General features: G+C 45.5%; 1 protein-coding gene across 2 annotated transcripts; it reads left to right on the top strand.

Annotated features, from left to right (window-relative positions):
* Nucleotides 1-6,768: 6,768 nt before the first annotated feature.
* CREG1 (cellular repressor of E1A stimulated genes 1) lies at nucleotides 6,769-12,696 on the top strand. 2 transcript variants are annotated; one of them, XM_053970754.1, is made up of 4 exons: nucleotides 6,790-7,131; nucleotides 9,123-9,242; nucleotides 10,556-10,740; nucleotides 11,129-12,696. In XM_053970754.1, coding segments are annotated over exons 1-4 (642 nt in total). In that variant the 5' UTR covers nucleotides 6,790-6,795; the 3' UTR covers nucleotides 11,130-12,696. The 2 variants fall into 2 exon arrangements, with proteins under 2 accessions (XP_053826730.1, XP_053826729.1); XM_053970755.1 differs by lacking the exon at nucleotides 11,129-12,696 and having other exon boundaries at nucleotides 6,769-7,131; nucleotides 10,556-10,741.
* The last annotated feature ends 3,095 nt before the right edge of the window (nucleotides 12,697-15,791 follow it).

Below are 15,791 nucleotides of genomic sequence, written 5' to 3'. Positions count from 1 at the left end.
GGATGCATACTTCTCCTTTGCAGTGTTTCACAAGTCCCTGCTGGCTGTGGCTGAAAACGCTCCAGCATGGATTTAAATGTGAGCATCATGATATCCCAGCTCCCTGTTACCGATAGTGGTTCTTCCAGTGTAGTTAACTGTTGCTGTCCTGCATGCTGCAGAACTCCTGTGGAATTTGCACATTTAAATCGTGATCCAATTATCTCCCAGATTCAATATACAATAGTCACTCTGTCCTTAGCCAAAAGAACGAAAGGCTGAGTTGTTGCAATCTGGAGATTGGGCAAGAGGACTAATTAATCTTCTGTTGTTGAAACACTGGATTTGATGGATTACATGAAACCCCTCTGCTGTAAGCAACCAGAAGATGCTGCAACTGTAGATATAAGAAAATAAAATCTCAAATAAATATGAAAATGAAACTACCACTTGTTTGGAAATCCTATTGCTTTCTTCAAGTCCTGCCAATGGTACATTAGGAGAGGGAATAGAAACTGAACTGAGAAGTAGGGTTGAGGCAGGGAGGGCAGGATTCTTCTACTGCCTATGCTTTGCCTGCTGGGGGGACAGAAGGAGGATTTCAAGCTTGAGGGGTTTCACTGGACATGGGTTGCAAGTGCTGTTTTCAAGACATCTGCCCTGTAACACACCTCCAAAGTCAAAGTCACACCGTCAAAGCCACACCTCCCATAACTGTTTCCTGCTGCTCAGGGGCTGTTTCAGTATTTTCTTTCTGCTTTCAGGGGTTCTGCTGTGCAGAGGAAACCATTTGCTTAGGTGTACAGAAAAGGAAACTGCTAGGGAGAGGCAGTATCACTTCACCCATATTAGTAAAGAAAAGCTGTTGCAGCTGCCCCACCACAATTCTTCACTCCATTTATTTCTGCCTCCAAGGATCTTGCCACAAAAGCAAATCTTTTCTGCCTGCTGGATTCCCAAATGCCATTGCTCTGGGCATGGTATGCAGTACTTAGAGTACTTTTGTCATTTTGTCTGTACTTTTGACACTTTTTGATGCTAAATCTTCCTTCCTGAAGGAGCAAGGGGCGAATGCACAGAAATATAGTGTATGTTTTGCTCCAGACAGGAAGACATGAGGTGTGGATTTGTTCTCCTCTCTCTTGTTTCTGGACTGAAAACCACCGGCAAATCTGAACAAACAACCCACATGCTTTAGCTGCAAGAACTTTGAAACAAACGTTATTAAGGGACGTTCTACAGAGAAACTGGGTGTTTTACATGATGTGCATTTGCAAGTATTTGGAAGTATCTTTGTGTATGACTCTTTGTATCCTTCTGTATATCCCTGCTTACAAACCTGGGAGGCAGCAGTGAATATGGGACTAACTCGTTCTTGTATCAAAAAAAAAAAAAAGGTTCCACATCTGTTCTTCTCTGCAGGAAAAAAAAAATATAGTCATCACTGTGCCATTAAAACAGGCTCTGGGGGGAAATTTCATTTGACTGAGAAAATGCTGCAGTTATGGCCCCCTGGATTTTGCAGCTTCCTGTCTGATTCTTTTCAAGACATGTGAGGCCAACACAGCAAGTTTGCTTCAGAAGAAATGACTGGCACTCCTGCTACAGGCAGGATGTGGGGGAGAGGTGCAAGGAACTCCTTCATCCTGGCATTCCTTCAGAACAGGTGGCGTAAGAGGTTCTGCCATGCTTGGAAACACCATGGGCAACATTTGCTGGCTTCTTGCATTTTGGCTACGAAGGATGGAGAATGGAGCCTCTGCAGAGTGCTCAGAGAGAGCAAAAAAAAAGGAGATTCAGAGACATGGCTATGCTTTATTCCAAAACCAGACAGTTAAAAGTGCTTTGGAGGGCATCTGAAACTTTGTCTTTGGCATTTGTGTCCGTGCAGTTATCTCATTTGGGTGTGTCTGCCTAGCTGCCAAATCTGGGAAGGTATGTTTGTTAGGGTGGTGGGAGAGAGAAGGGTGGAGGGAGCTGTGGGTTCCTGCAGGACAGATTGCAATTCTGTGCTTTGTAAGACATTTGTTGTGGTTTTAGCAGAGCTCACCTGTCAGTGCCAGTATCTGAGGTCGTTCTGTCCACCTCTCTGCCTGGCCTTGGCTGTTGTTACCCACATCCTTTCCAGGAATTCACACCACTAACCAGCAGCTGTTACTATATTGGGCTTTTGACCTCCTGAAAATGGGGTCTCAACTCTTTCTGTTCCCACTCAAGCAACTCAATTCTCAACTGAAAAAGAAAAAAAAAAAAAAAAAAAAAGGGGGGGGGGGGGGATAAGGTAACCACCAAAGAAACAACATTTGCATTTCAAAGATCAATCAACTCGAAAAGCCAACATCCTGTTTTGGGTTGGCTTTACACATCAGGTCTGACACTTGGCAGCCCGACAGGAAGCGAACGTGAGCAGCGTTTTTCTGTGGGAAACTCGCTTTTTGAACCCACCGTTCTGCTAAGTGTGCCCCCAGCTGTCTGCCCGTGGCCCTCAGCACTGAACCAACGCCGTGGACGCTGAGCCTCACCCTCTTCTTCAGGGACTTATCAGCAGGAAATGAACTCAGCTGGAACGCTTCGTACCATTGACATTTTTGTGCTCGGGTCCTGCAGCTGCAGCGAAGTGCTTCTGAGAGCACAGACACACAAACACACACGTGCCAGCACCCACAGAACTGGAATGTGAGTTTGTGTGTTTTTTGTAGTGGCCACGTAAAAAAGTAGGTGGTAGAGACTAAACTGAAAAACTGAATGATTTCATGTGTTCTTGACTGTCAGCTGGCGCCTGAGCACTAACATCATGGTTCAGACTAACCAGGCTTCTTAATTAGGGCTACTTAATTGCCAGGTTCTGGGCAAAAGCCTGTCCCCAAGCACTTTACTGCACTTTTTAAACTTTACTGTAAAAAGTACACTTTACTGCACTTTTTACAGTAAAGTTTAAAAATGCTGTATGGCACAGGGCGCATTTCACCTCATAATAATGAGATCACAGTGGGATGGGTCACCCTGGTCCCACAGGGGCTAGTGGGTGGTGTTCAGATAACTGGTGTCATCTCTTGCAGCACCTGAATGTTCTTGGAGAGCTCTTCTTTCTCCTGATCTGCTTGACTTCAGAGAACAAACTGAGCTGGGGTGTTAAGAGGCATGGCTGCATCCCATTTTACTCATATAATGGTGGGACAAGTATTATCAGCACGAGCCACTGACAGCTTGCTTCCAGACCGAGCAATTCCTCTATAGTTACTAGTTTTAGTACACCGGGCTTAATATAAACCAACAAAACCAGTCAGAACATGGCTGCTGGCAGAATTCTGGGTATATGTGCTGGTTTTGATTACACTCTTCTCAGGCCAGTCCTACTGCCCATCTCTCAGTGTCCTAGAAAGCAGCTCCACAAGCAGTGGCCCTCGCCAGCAGCTTCCTCAGCATGCAGCCCAAGCTCTGACTGAACAGGATTTTCTAACTGAAAATGGAACAATATTTCTGTCCCTAACAGGTTGTGCACAGAGGAAGCTTGCCTTGCCACTGCCTGTGTGGTGGCTGTTAAAAAAGTAAAAGCACTTTTGGCTGAACACCATGCCAGCGCTGTAATAACTCTACCTGTCTTTAAAAAAATACACCAAGGAAAGAATCACAAGCTAAATTCCCAACCAAGGTAATTCAGAGGGTGAGAACAAATAAATGTCTTATGCACAAGCATGCAACACCACTCTGCTCAGCAAAGGTCTGTGCTGTGTGCCTCTTCTAGCAGCAGCAGGGCTGATAGCTCCTCAGGAGAGAATCTAACCAACATTTTTAGAAACAATTTGCATGGTGGGTCTCATGTGGCACCAAGCATTGGCACTTCAAAGCACTGGAGCACTTCAGCTTCTGCCAGAGCTGACTCACAGGTCAGTCTCTTCTGTCACAGGCAGCGGCAAGTGACTTTAATCACCCCGGCAAGTGACTTTAATCACCCTGGCTTGTCACTTGGATGCGGAGAGCGGGCCTGGCTCAGGAATCAAGCGCTGCACACAGCGGGACTGCACAGCCCCCGACTGTTATCTGGACACAGAAAGGTTTCTGTTCACGGACAGACTGCATGACCTAGACAGGAAGCCTGGACCAGAGCACAGCTAGGCTGCGTCTGAGGAGAAACCGTGCCCAGCCCATGCAGCAACCAGGCTGTCTGCAGAGAGAGCTGGCTCAGGGAAAACCAGCTCTGAAGAGGGCAGGCAAAAAACATGGCACAAGCCAGGATGGAAACCTTGCCCGCTTTCTGACTAAAATACATCGACACAGCCTGAAGCCCATCACATGTAAAACACACTGAAATTAAGATTGTTCCATGAACTCGACCTTGGAGGAAGTAAACTCGGCTCCATTTATGGTGAGATATTACTGTCTATCTACTGGCTTTTAAATGCAGTGAAGCACATGATTTGGAAAGGAGAACTAGTAGTGCCTACCAATACTTTCTTGACCCTGTTATGCAAGGATGCTGAGAGCCCCTAGACAATATTGCAGCACAACAGAGAGAATCCTTCTCCTTTCTCTGAGATCTAACTGAGGAAGTGAGAGAGCCCAGTGGCTGCACATCAGGGGTTTAGAGCATCCTTTTTTTCTTTTTTTTCACTATGAAAATTTCAGTTTCTCCTGAGCATCTCCAGGAGAAGGCAGCAGCAGAAGGTTCCATGTGTCCTGGAGAGGAAGCAGGGATCTCTAAGCATGCTCTGCAGGCAAGGAGAATACTGGAGGAAAAATAATTTTGTTCTGCCTGTACAGGACAGCAGATAAATAGCAGGGAATGGATGGGTGGTGTGTTTTCCTTGCTGAGATCAGCCCAACAGGATGATCCATCCAGCCTGCTATAAGCTGTGGGTGCTGTGGGGCACCTGGGGCAGATGGTGGTCACAGGGCAAGTTAATTTGGCTTTCTCAGTGCTACATTGCTATTTACATAATGTGGACATATGTGGACCCAGGTGGAAATATGAAAACCCATCATCTTTTAGGACCAGTTGAATCAAGTCTCAGTTTTACCCCAGTTTCAAGCATCTCTTTCTACAAATCTTTCTAAGGTTACTGAGCACAAAGTGATGGATAAAATAAGCTAGCTTAGTGTTTGTTTGGGTAAGCAATGCTTGGAAGAGCCTTCAGTGGAAGGTGGAATGGTGTTCAACTGACAAAACCAGAGGCAAGGGCTCTGACATACATCCTGCACTGTGCAAGAGGTAACACCTGAGCTCTGCCTAGCGGCAAATCATTCTGTGGGCTCTGTGGCCCAAAACAGATAGTCCCTGCTGCTGCGATTAAAGGATAAGGTTTTCCCAAGGGAAGGCTGGGCCCCAAACACCTGTGGTGACACAGAACCAGCCTTCGAGGCTGATTTAGCAGTGGGCAGGGATAGTGGGGCCGATGGTGCCGCCCCTTGGATTTGGAGAATGACAGAATCATTATGGTTGGGAAAGAACTTTAGGATCTCCGAGTCCACCTGTTCACCCAGCACTCCGTGCTCCCCATTAAAGCATGTCCTCAAGTGCCGTATCCACGCGGTTTTTGGACACTTCCAGGATGGGACAGACTTCCCCAGGCACAAAAAAGCAGGGGCGATGCCAGGGGACCGCGCCATGGCCTATCCCGCGTCACTCTGACCCCGCAGAACGGGCCGGTTCCGACCCGGGGGGTGTCGGAGGGGGGGACTGGCTCGGCACAGGCGGGAGCCGCCGGGACATCTCCGCGACATCGGCGGGGACATCGCGGGGACGTCGCGGGGACATCGCGGGGACATCGCGGGGACATCGCGGGACATCGCCGGGAGCCGCGTCCTGCCAGCGCCCCCCGCAGGCCAGCGGGAGCGCTGCCGCCACCTTCCCTTCTTCCCGCGCCTGGCGCCCCAGGGAAACGGGATTGTCCGGGAATTCTGTGGGACGGGGCCAGCGCGGTGAGGCCCGACCAGGCCAACAGTGGCATTCCGGCCTGGAGCGGGAATAGCGTGGCCAGCAGGAGCAGGGCAGCGATTGTCCCTCTGTACTCGGCCACACCTCCAGTGCTGTGTCCAGCTCTGGGCCTCTCGCTTCGGAAAAGGCCTTGAGGGGCTGGAGCGAGTCAAGGGAAGGGTCTGGAGCACGAGTGTTGTGGGAAGCCGCCGAGGGAGCTGGGGGTGCTCAGTCCGGAGAGAAGGAGCCTCAGCGGGGACCTCACCGCTCTCTACAACCACCTGAAGGGAGGGTGTGGGCAGGTGGCGTTTGGCCTCTGCTCCCAGGGAACCAGGGACAGGATGAGAGGACACGGCCTCAGGCTGTGCCAGGGAGGTTCACGTTGGGCATTTAGAGGAATTTCTTCACAGAAAGGGTGATTAGACACTGGGATGGGCTGCCCGGGGAGGTGTTGGAGTCATAGTCCCCAGAGGAGTTCAGGGAAAGGCTGGCTGTGGCACCCGGGGCCGCGCTGGGGCTCGCTCGGCGCTGTCGGCTCGGACTCGCCGACTTCGGGGTCTCTTCCGTCCATCCGGTGACGCAGCGCGGGGCTCCCATTGGCTGCCGGCCTGACGGTGACTCCGCCCCCTCGCGGGCCGCGCGCTCGGGGTTGTTTACATCGTCTGCGCGCATTGGCCCGCCCCCAGCTGCTCTCATTGGCTGAGGAGCGCGGGTCCCGCAAGTCTATTGGATGGCAGCGGGGGTGGTGGCTCGTCACTCCCGAGACTGTCGCTCATTGGCTCGGGGGGGGCGGGCCGCGCTGCTCCCATTGGTGAGGCGGGGCGAGGCTCCGCCCCTCGCGGCGGGTGGGCGGGCGGTACGGGCGGGCCCGGCAGTCGGTGGCCGGCGCCGTGCGGGGCGGGATGTCCCGGTCCGCGGCTGTGCGGGGAGCGATGTCCGTGTCCTCAGCTGGCCGGGGAGCGATGGCGCGGCTGCTGCTCCTGTGCGCCGCATCGGGGTTGCTGCTGGTGGCCGTCGCGGCCATCCCGCCGCCCGAGGAGGCGGCGCGCATGGCGCGCTACGTCCTGCACAGCTGCGACTGGGGCGCGCTGGCCACGCTGTCGGCGCAGGAGGGGCTGCGCGGCCGCCCCTTCGCCAACATCTTCTCCCTCAGCGACGGCCCGCCCGGGCCCTGCGGCGGCAGCGGCGTCCCCTACCTGTACCTGACCGACATGGAGATCTCCGTGCAGGACCTGGAGGTGAGCGGTGGCACCGCGGGTGCGAAGTGACCCCGCGGAGGACACTCGGAGAAGCACCCGGGTCACTCAGGCCTGCGCTCAGCAGCAGGTGGGGGTGGCGAGGCGGTGTGGCAGCGCTGGTTCACGGAGCCACGGGATTGCTGGGGCTGGGAGGGACCTCTGGGGATCTTTCAGCCCAACCCGCTGCCAGGGCAGGGTCACGTCGGGCAGGTGGCACAGGAACGTGTCCTGGTAGGGCTCTCCAGAGAGGGAGACTCCATGAGCTCCGTGGGCAGCTGTTGCAGTACCCTGCCACCCTCAGTGTAAAATTCTTCCTCATCTCTGCTTTAGTCTATGGCTGTTCCTTGGATGTCGCACGGTTTGTCACCCCTGGTGACAATTCTTAGTGCTTGACTGTCTGTGGTGGCAGTCGGGGAGGTCTCCTGAAAAGTTCCTGCTGATCGTGGTCTTGAGAAAGAAAGGGCAGCACCAGACAGAGGAAGAGTCTGCAGCTTCCAGAAGCACTGAGCAAAGAAATGAGGCGCCACAGAATATTTGAACAGCGAAAATTTCACACACAAAAAAAGTCAAAAGGACTGGAACTTGTCAGTGTTCTCAGCAAAGAGAATTCTTACAGAGCCTGCTGAAGGAACAGTTATTAAATCTCTGGAGCTTACCATAAGGGGAAGCACACTTATAAAGGCAGCGTTGGCATGCTGAGACTCTGAGTGTGTAATTGGCCTTGTCCCAGATCTTTTGTGGCCAAGAGTTTGCTAAAAACTTAATGAAATAGCAGTTGTATGCCTCCTTTATTGGATTTGATTGGTTGTTTATGTAACTTACAATATTAGTCAACACGAAATAATGGTAATTTTTCAGACTGTTTCATAATTTTTTGTTTGTTCCCTGTCATGTTTCAGTTTGTTACCTTAAAGTAGTTTAATTATATGTCTGAGTACTGCAGAGAGTCTAATTTATTTTCCTGATAACTTTCTTTCCCAGAGACAGCTGTTTGCTTTCAGAATAACATAAAACTGGTAGTGAATATTTCCTTCAGAAGGCTCCTCAACAGGTCCTTATTTTGCTGCTTCAGGGCAGAAACTCCTGACACGTGAATAGTCACGGGCAAGGGAGAAGGTGCCGAATAATCATGAGTCAGCTTTTTGGGAGTTAAGCAGCTTCCTATCTCTCAAGTGGTTGCTTCTGTTTCATGAGGTCACCAGTGCTCTCCGTAGTGTTCAAGTGGCTGTGGAGGGTTTCTCTTGGACATGAGCCCTTCTCAAAGCAGGGGAATTTCCCTTACTGGGAAATAATGACCCTTAGTAAGTGGCATTCTGCAATCCTGTTTGGCACCAGTGCTTTTCAAGCCATGGTCACCAAATTAGTTTTTAGAAAAACACTCAGCTATGGGTTCTTTAATTCTTCAAGTTAGGTGTTTCACTTAAATACTCAGATTTTTTTTTTTAAACCTAACTTCTAAAATTCACTTTAAATGCCAAAAGAGCTGTTTGGGAGAGCCAGGAGACTTTTTTGAAGAGATGTTTTTGTTCTAAGTGATTTTACCAACAGTTGTGAAGCTGAGTTGGTTGCCTTCTCAGTAACACTTTGCCCTTCCACCAGAATTTACCTGATGGAGTTCACTGTATGTCATTGTCTTCTGTACTGTCCTTTGTGTCTGCAAATTGTAATGTATCATAATTTGCATGTGAAACAGGTAGGCTGAATTCAGAGTTTTAAGGAGTGTTGTTCTGTGATGTTTGCACTTTATGTTAACAAGCTTCAGCACACCTCTGAACTGGGCTTTATTTCAGATTCAGAGCTCACCCAAGGAGCCTTTCAGAAGTAGTTAGGAAAAGGTGGTGACAGCTCTGTTCTTTCTGCCAGTATTACTGAGCTGAATAAAGGCCCAAGAGCTGAATAAAATACCAAGAGCTGAAAATGTGGTGGGTATGACATTGTTTTCACATAAGAAAAGCAAACATAAACCTGTTATGTTTCTTCTTGCATTTCAGGTCAATTCAAATGCCTCTTTGACTGTGTCTTTGGCACAGACTCCTTACTGCAGGAAGCACAGATATGATCCTCAGAACCCCCTCTGTGCCCACATCATCTTCGTTGGGAGCATTGTCAAGGTAAGCAGCTGAAAGCTGACCCTGGGCAAGGTTGTGTGCATCAAATACAGATTTGTTTAGTGGAGGGAGAGGAGAGTGGTGAGAAATTCTGTGCAGAAGCACATGCTGAGGTGTTCTCTGCTGTGATACCCAAAGGCCAGCTCGTAGTTTGTGAGAGGAAAAAAAGTTTACCCTTGATTTTTGCAGAAGCTCTGCTGACAAGCCTTTAGCAAGGAATTTGGGGAGACAATAATGCAGAAAAGCTCCCTCATTCCTGCCAATGTGTTGTGAAACTAAGAAATCCGAGGCCATTATTTTGGAAAAACCTTCATATTTCATTCACATCTCTCTTGCTCAGTTAAATTCTTTGGTTCAAGCAGTGTGACATACCTTCTTCTGAAGCTCTGCTGAAGTAAATACTAACCTGAGCTACAAAGTTGCAGGTGCTATAGAGAGAAAGTGTGCATTGTGTGATCCCATGGTGTTGCTGCCAGGGCAGTGTTCTTTTGTTCACCAGTTCTTTGGTGTCTTGTAGGAGGAATTGAGAGCTGCATGTGTTATTCACTGAAGATCCTAATCCCATTATTGGGGATAATGATTGAGGATGGGAACTAGTCATCACTACTCTCTCTTACTTGATAGTCTCAATTCTTATTTGCTGTTTTCACAGCTCTGGTATTTGTACATTGCACTCAGCAGTCTTGTAGTTGCTTTCCTGAGTTTCTCATCCGTAATGGAGTTGATTTTATTTAGGTGGTTCTTCTTGTACTACACCCAGAGCTCTAAATTGTTGATTTAACTCTTTAAACATCTGCACATTTAAGCACCAAGGTATATTAAGCACCATCACACTTTTCAGCTTCCCTTCTCTGTAGATTCTGTTATACCATCCCATTTGTGTTTGTGTGTTTGCAGATGTCTGGGCAGAGTTGTATCTGTTTCTGTCACTTCGAATGAGCAGGTGCAGAGGAGGTGAAATTACACCTAAGACACATCACACATCACATTATAATAATTCACCTAGCATCCATACTTCTCTGTTCTGTGATTTGTTTTAAGATTTATTCTTATGTTGATGAAATACTTTCTTTCTCATGCTAACTCTAAAAGCAGGATTTTTATTTAATGTTGAAATCCACTACTTTGCAAGTGTTGTCTGTCTCACGCAGTTGCACACCACACTGACGATGAGCAGACTCAGCCACAGTAATGAGCCCCTTGGGACAAGACATGGCAGGACTGAAAAAAGCACACCACAGTCAGCAGTGGCTTTTTAGCTAAAACTCATCTTTACAAGACTATCTTATTGTAATGTTTTCCCGGTTTTTGTTTAGGTGAATGATTCAGAAGCAGACTTAGCCAAAAAAGCATTATTCAGTCGCCACCCTGAAATGGAAAGCTGGCCCAAGGATCATAATTGGTTCTTTGCCAAATTCAACATCACCAATATTTGGGTCCTGGACTACTTTGGTGGATTGAAAATTGTGACACCAGAAGAGTACTACAGTGTCAAGCCTTAGTAAGTACTGAAGTTTTTCATGGCTAACTCTCATTATATTTCACACCTGTGTAACTTCTTGTTGTTGACAGGGAGGAGTGACTCCTGTAGAATTGGCACTGTCACTGTCCTCTGTTTGAATTAATTGCAAGACTGATGATGTTTTGGTCTAATAATTAATAGTAGTGAGACTCTTCAGCATTTCTGAAGCTGTATTAATGGGATTGCAGCAATATTGCTGATACTTCCAAAAGAAAATTGCTGTTGAATCTGTCCTTATGATATTGAAGTATAGAGAAATTGTGTTCTATTGTCTACATAAAAACAAGTCTTTAAAACTTTCAAATCTATTTTAGCACAGTCAACATGAATTATGCATTCATTTCACTCATATTCTTACTCCTTGTAGGTGGAAGAAGATCCTTGGTGATGCTGATGTGGAAATGAATTACTGTGGCTGTTTCATGAAAGATTTATTTTTTCTATGTAGTGTAGAGCTGAATTAATAATATAATAAATCAAAGACCTTGCATTGTTAATGAGCATGTATTACCCTTAAAGCAGATTTAACTTCTCACTAACTTGAATCATGTTACAATGAAAAACCATTGTGCATAAGCAATAACTAAATTTTATTCACTGGATGTGAATTTGGAAAGATATCTGACAGTGTGCATTCAGAAATGTTGTGTTTACTGGATTCTAAAGCATTAGTCCAGTTCTAAAGTGCCTTAGTTAAATAATGTTTCTGAGCACTTTCCAATATTATTTTATTTTTAATACCAGTTTAGTTCAGAATTTTATAGTGAAGTTCTACGGGATGGCTCAGCTGATGGAATGGAAAGCATTGCCTTTATTACAGTGGCAAATGATGTGCTGAGTTTCCAAATCCTGTTAAGAATTTTCTTTGCACTCTGATAAACTCACCTTTTTGAGCCATTTTTCTGTTTTATTGAATGTGCTGTAGAATACAGTTGTGTTCATACCAGCTGTACCTATACCTCAGGATGAGTTCTTGGTAATTCCTCAGCTGATTGCCTGCCTGACTCTCTAATAAAAGCAGATCAGTAGTACCTAAAATATCTGACTTAAGAAGAGTAGTGTCTTGTAAATTCAGTGAGAATGTTGTGAAGGATAAGTATTTTCTGATTGAGATTCTGAAATACTCAGCTTTGTTAATCTGATCAAATGGCAATTCATCAGCTTTTGTTCCCCTCAACAGCAGAACTGAGCAGATTTTGGGGTCTGGAAGCCTTAGACAACAATTTTGGATTAGTAACCCAGAAGTGAAAAAGAAGCAATACAGTTTGACACAAATGATTCATGATTTGCAGAGAATGAAAATTAATGAAAGGTGTGCTTAATTAATTCTGTGTCAAAGTAAGTTACACCCAACCACAAAAACCACCTTTTTAACATCCTCACTGATCTGCTGTGTGCTGAGTTCACCAACACTAAAAAGTGTTTATAAACAAACAAGTTGATTTTACAGTGAGCAAATATTACCTAGTTGACCTAGAGTAAAGTATTTAGACTCCTTAGAGGAGGTTGATACATAGAACAGTGGGATTGTCATTTAAGATCCCTGTTAAGATCTTAATGTTGTTGTTATATCACTCCTTTTCTCAGATACTGGGATTATTTGTGAAAGTATTTTTTATATAACTTATTAAGAGTTCTTCATAAGGGGAAGGAAGGTACGTGGTACTGTTCTGTTCTACTATTTTAAAACTAATTTAGGATAAACTTACAATATAGAAACTATTTGTGTTGAATAGGTAACACTGATATTTAATTTGAAATTGGAAAAAAAATATATATAAGGTATGACAGTTGTGAAAAGTCATCTGAATCTCTGTCATGGACTCAATACTTTCTGTGAGGACACCTGAATGCATTACGTGTAACCCTGTAACTTCTGATGTGTGAGACCGATGATGCTGGGCTTTTGTTAAAATTAAAATACTTTTTTGACAAGTGGTGTCAAGCATTATTTATTGCATGTCCAAGAATTATTCTCTCCCTCCTGCTGTCTTCCATACAAGCACTCTCTTTTCAGTGTTCTTGTTTTACTGTTTCTCTGATGTCTTTCATTCTTGCTAGAATTAATGGGGAAATGTCCCTACTTACACCTGCCATCCCCTCCTTGGATTAAATCCGTGTCTTTGTACTTCACATGCTTTCTTGCATCTAATGCTGAGAAATGAAAAATTGCAAAGGCAAATGGCATCATTCCACACATCCCCAACTTCCTTCTTCCACCAGCTGCTTCTGTACCCCCGGATTCTTCGCTGGTAGGGCAAGGTGAGAAGCAGGAAAGGTCTTGACATTGCATAAACAATAAAACAAGGCTGTTTTAAGCACAAATTCAAAACAGCCCCAAGCAAGCTAAGGCAAAAAAACCCCAACCACAAAACCCAAATCTCCATCCCAGCCAAAACCAGTACACCGCCTGCAAAAGTATTGCTTTCACTTGAGGGTTTGGTGCAGAATAAGGCTGGCGTTGTTTCTGGTTTTCTTCTCCTTTTACTATCAATTCCCAAATATTTCCTCCTTGAAAGTGAAAGGGCCTTTTTTGGTAACAGTAAGATCTTAAAACAGTTTTGTAATGCTACTGTAACAACTGTAGATCATCCAAATCTCTTTACCTTTCAAATCTGGGAGGACCCCAACCAAATGTTTCTTTGGGAAAATGGTGAACAGAAGACTGGTTAAGCTACATGTACAGACCTGGATTTGAGGGTAAATTAGAGAAGAACTCTGGAGCTGTATCTGTACATCTCACTGAATAGTTTTTGGTGTGTTTTATATGTGGTAGCAGAACATAAAGCAGTTCAGGTTATCAATCTTCTTCCTTAGTAATAGGTGTGTAAATGTTTATATCACCAACCCAAGAAAGTCATCAGCTGGTCCTATTTTTCCTCACCTCTGTTCCCTGTGCTCACCTTCCTTCTGTTCAGCCCATTCAGGAATTTGTTTGTGAGCATGTTTCCTTTTTTTTCCTGCCATCCAGGAGTAATACCGGGGCTTAGAACAGAAGAGGCTGAGTATAATCAGCTGATACAGCTGTAAGCAATGAATCAGTGTTTTGATTTCTGTGAGTATCCTCTGCCAGGGCATGCTTGAAGAACCTGAGCATATTCTCAACAGCAATGAAGTCAGCCTCCCCACCTGGGAGGCACCTGCACTCACGGGAATCTGACACAGGATAACTGCAGGCACCTCACTGAGCCACAGGATGTTTGTTAGCTGGGAATCTAATAAGGGTAATCACTACCTGTCATGTTCTACTTCCTACTACATGTTCTTCCTTCTATTGATCTTGCTTATTGACATGTTTGTGTTTCTACTTCTTGATTTTTCAATTTGTTTCTTGTGTTTTAAATGTAGGACTTGTGCCCACTAGGCTCTTGCAACACGCAACACCATTACACAGTAGATCTTAAATATATCAGGTATTCATTTAATCCTTTATTCAGTTCTCTCTGGAATTAATTTCTTACCTGTTTAATATTATGCCTGTGATCTTCACAGTAAAATATAGGTAGGTCAATCAGAGTATCAGACTAACACAAAAAGTGTTAATCGTAATTTAATGGATTAATCTGTTTTCAAAAGGTTTTTCCTGAGCAAAACCGTTGAATAGAGATAAAATCCAATAAACTGATGTATTGTAATTGAACACAAGAGGGTGCCACAGACTTACATTCGGCGGGAGTGTTAAATGTTTAATGCTTAAAAGTGGTTATTGAATTCACCATAACTCAAAGATGCTGGAAAAGCAAATGACGGGGGCATAATATGAACAAATTCCTTTTCTACAGTGCTTTACATTATGAATGCTTCCCTCCATAAACACAGCAGCCTGCTGGCTGCAAAAAAAAGGAGCATTCATCATGTTTTTGTGTTTTGTAATCATTTTGTGCTATGGAGAGCTCAGAAGTAATATCCATGAAAATGATTTAAAGGTTTTTAAATTAAGTAACTCTAGTAAAGGAAATGGAGACAGGTATAGAATGCCTCGGAACATCGACTGGGAGCAGCCAGCTCCAGACTCAACAATGTTTATTTCTGTCAAATCCAGAGAGAGGGGGTTCATTAGTGTGACCATGCTTCAGCTTAGGCTTATTACAAGCTGAATTAAACTACTTGACTCTGATTTGTAATTTCCAACAGCTAATTAGTCTTGGGTTCTTCAAGTGCCCCCAGGCTGCTCTCCAGTGGTTTGGGTTGCCCTGATGATGTGCAGGTGTTTGGGTGATGAGGAAGAGCTGGGAAAAACCTGAAGCTTCCCCTTTTTTCATGGGGACTGTGTTAGAGCTCAGGTTCTTGTTGCTTGCTCAGTCCCACTGTCTTGGCCTTAAGCGTGTCTCAAGTGTGTTTGACCCTGGTTGTTGTCACCCAGCCTCTGCTCTTGTCCAGGTACTGTGGCACTGCTTTTTTTGGGGTTGAGGCCACTGTCCTGCCTTCCTTGCCAGCTCCTCTGCTTGAGTGGAGCAGTCCTTGGTTCTCTCTAATAATTGCATTTTCTGTATGCTGGGGAGCTCAACCCTTGAATTTCTCTTGCAGTTGCTCCCTGGGCTTTTTGACTTAAGAACTGCTGTGTTTAGAGGCTTCCTCAGAGTTTCTGAGTTGAATTGGTGTAAAAAGATTAGGCTGTAAGTCTTATTAATTCTGGGCGTAGGGGTTAATGTTCTTTACAGCCTGGTTTTCTGTGGAAACAAAGCTTAGGTAACATTTCTGGGTACTTGCCTTTGTCATATTTGTTTTTACTTTGTTGGATTCAGATTTGAAATGGGGAGTCTGACCTCAAAGCTAGCAAGCTCCTATAAATGTCATGACAACTGTGAGCTGGGGAGAGGAAACAAACCCCAGTTCACATATATTAAAGGTACAAAAGTAATGTTTTGAAAATTTGAGTTTCGTTAGTTGTGCTGATTGTAGAGCTGGAGTATTCTAGTTGAGTGTGACCAGGTATGCAGTTAGTATCAGAAAGGGTGCAATTCTGTGTTGTTCAGGGGATGGTAGGCTTTAATCAAAGAACCTGATAGCTGTAGTGATGATTCTGAGTT

Source organism: Vidua macroura, chromosome 2 (assembly GCF_024509145.1).
Source record: "Vidua macroura isolate BioBank_ID:100142 chromosome 2, ASM2450914v1, whole genome shotgun sequence".
In the NCBI taxonomy this organism is placed as follows: Eukaryota; Metazoa; Chordata; class Aves; order Passeriformes; family Viduidae; genus Vidua; species Vidua macroura.
This window is presented reverse-complemented; position numbering and strand designations above follow the sequence as displayed.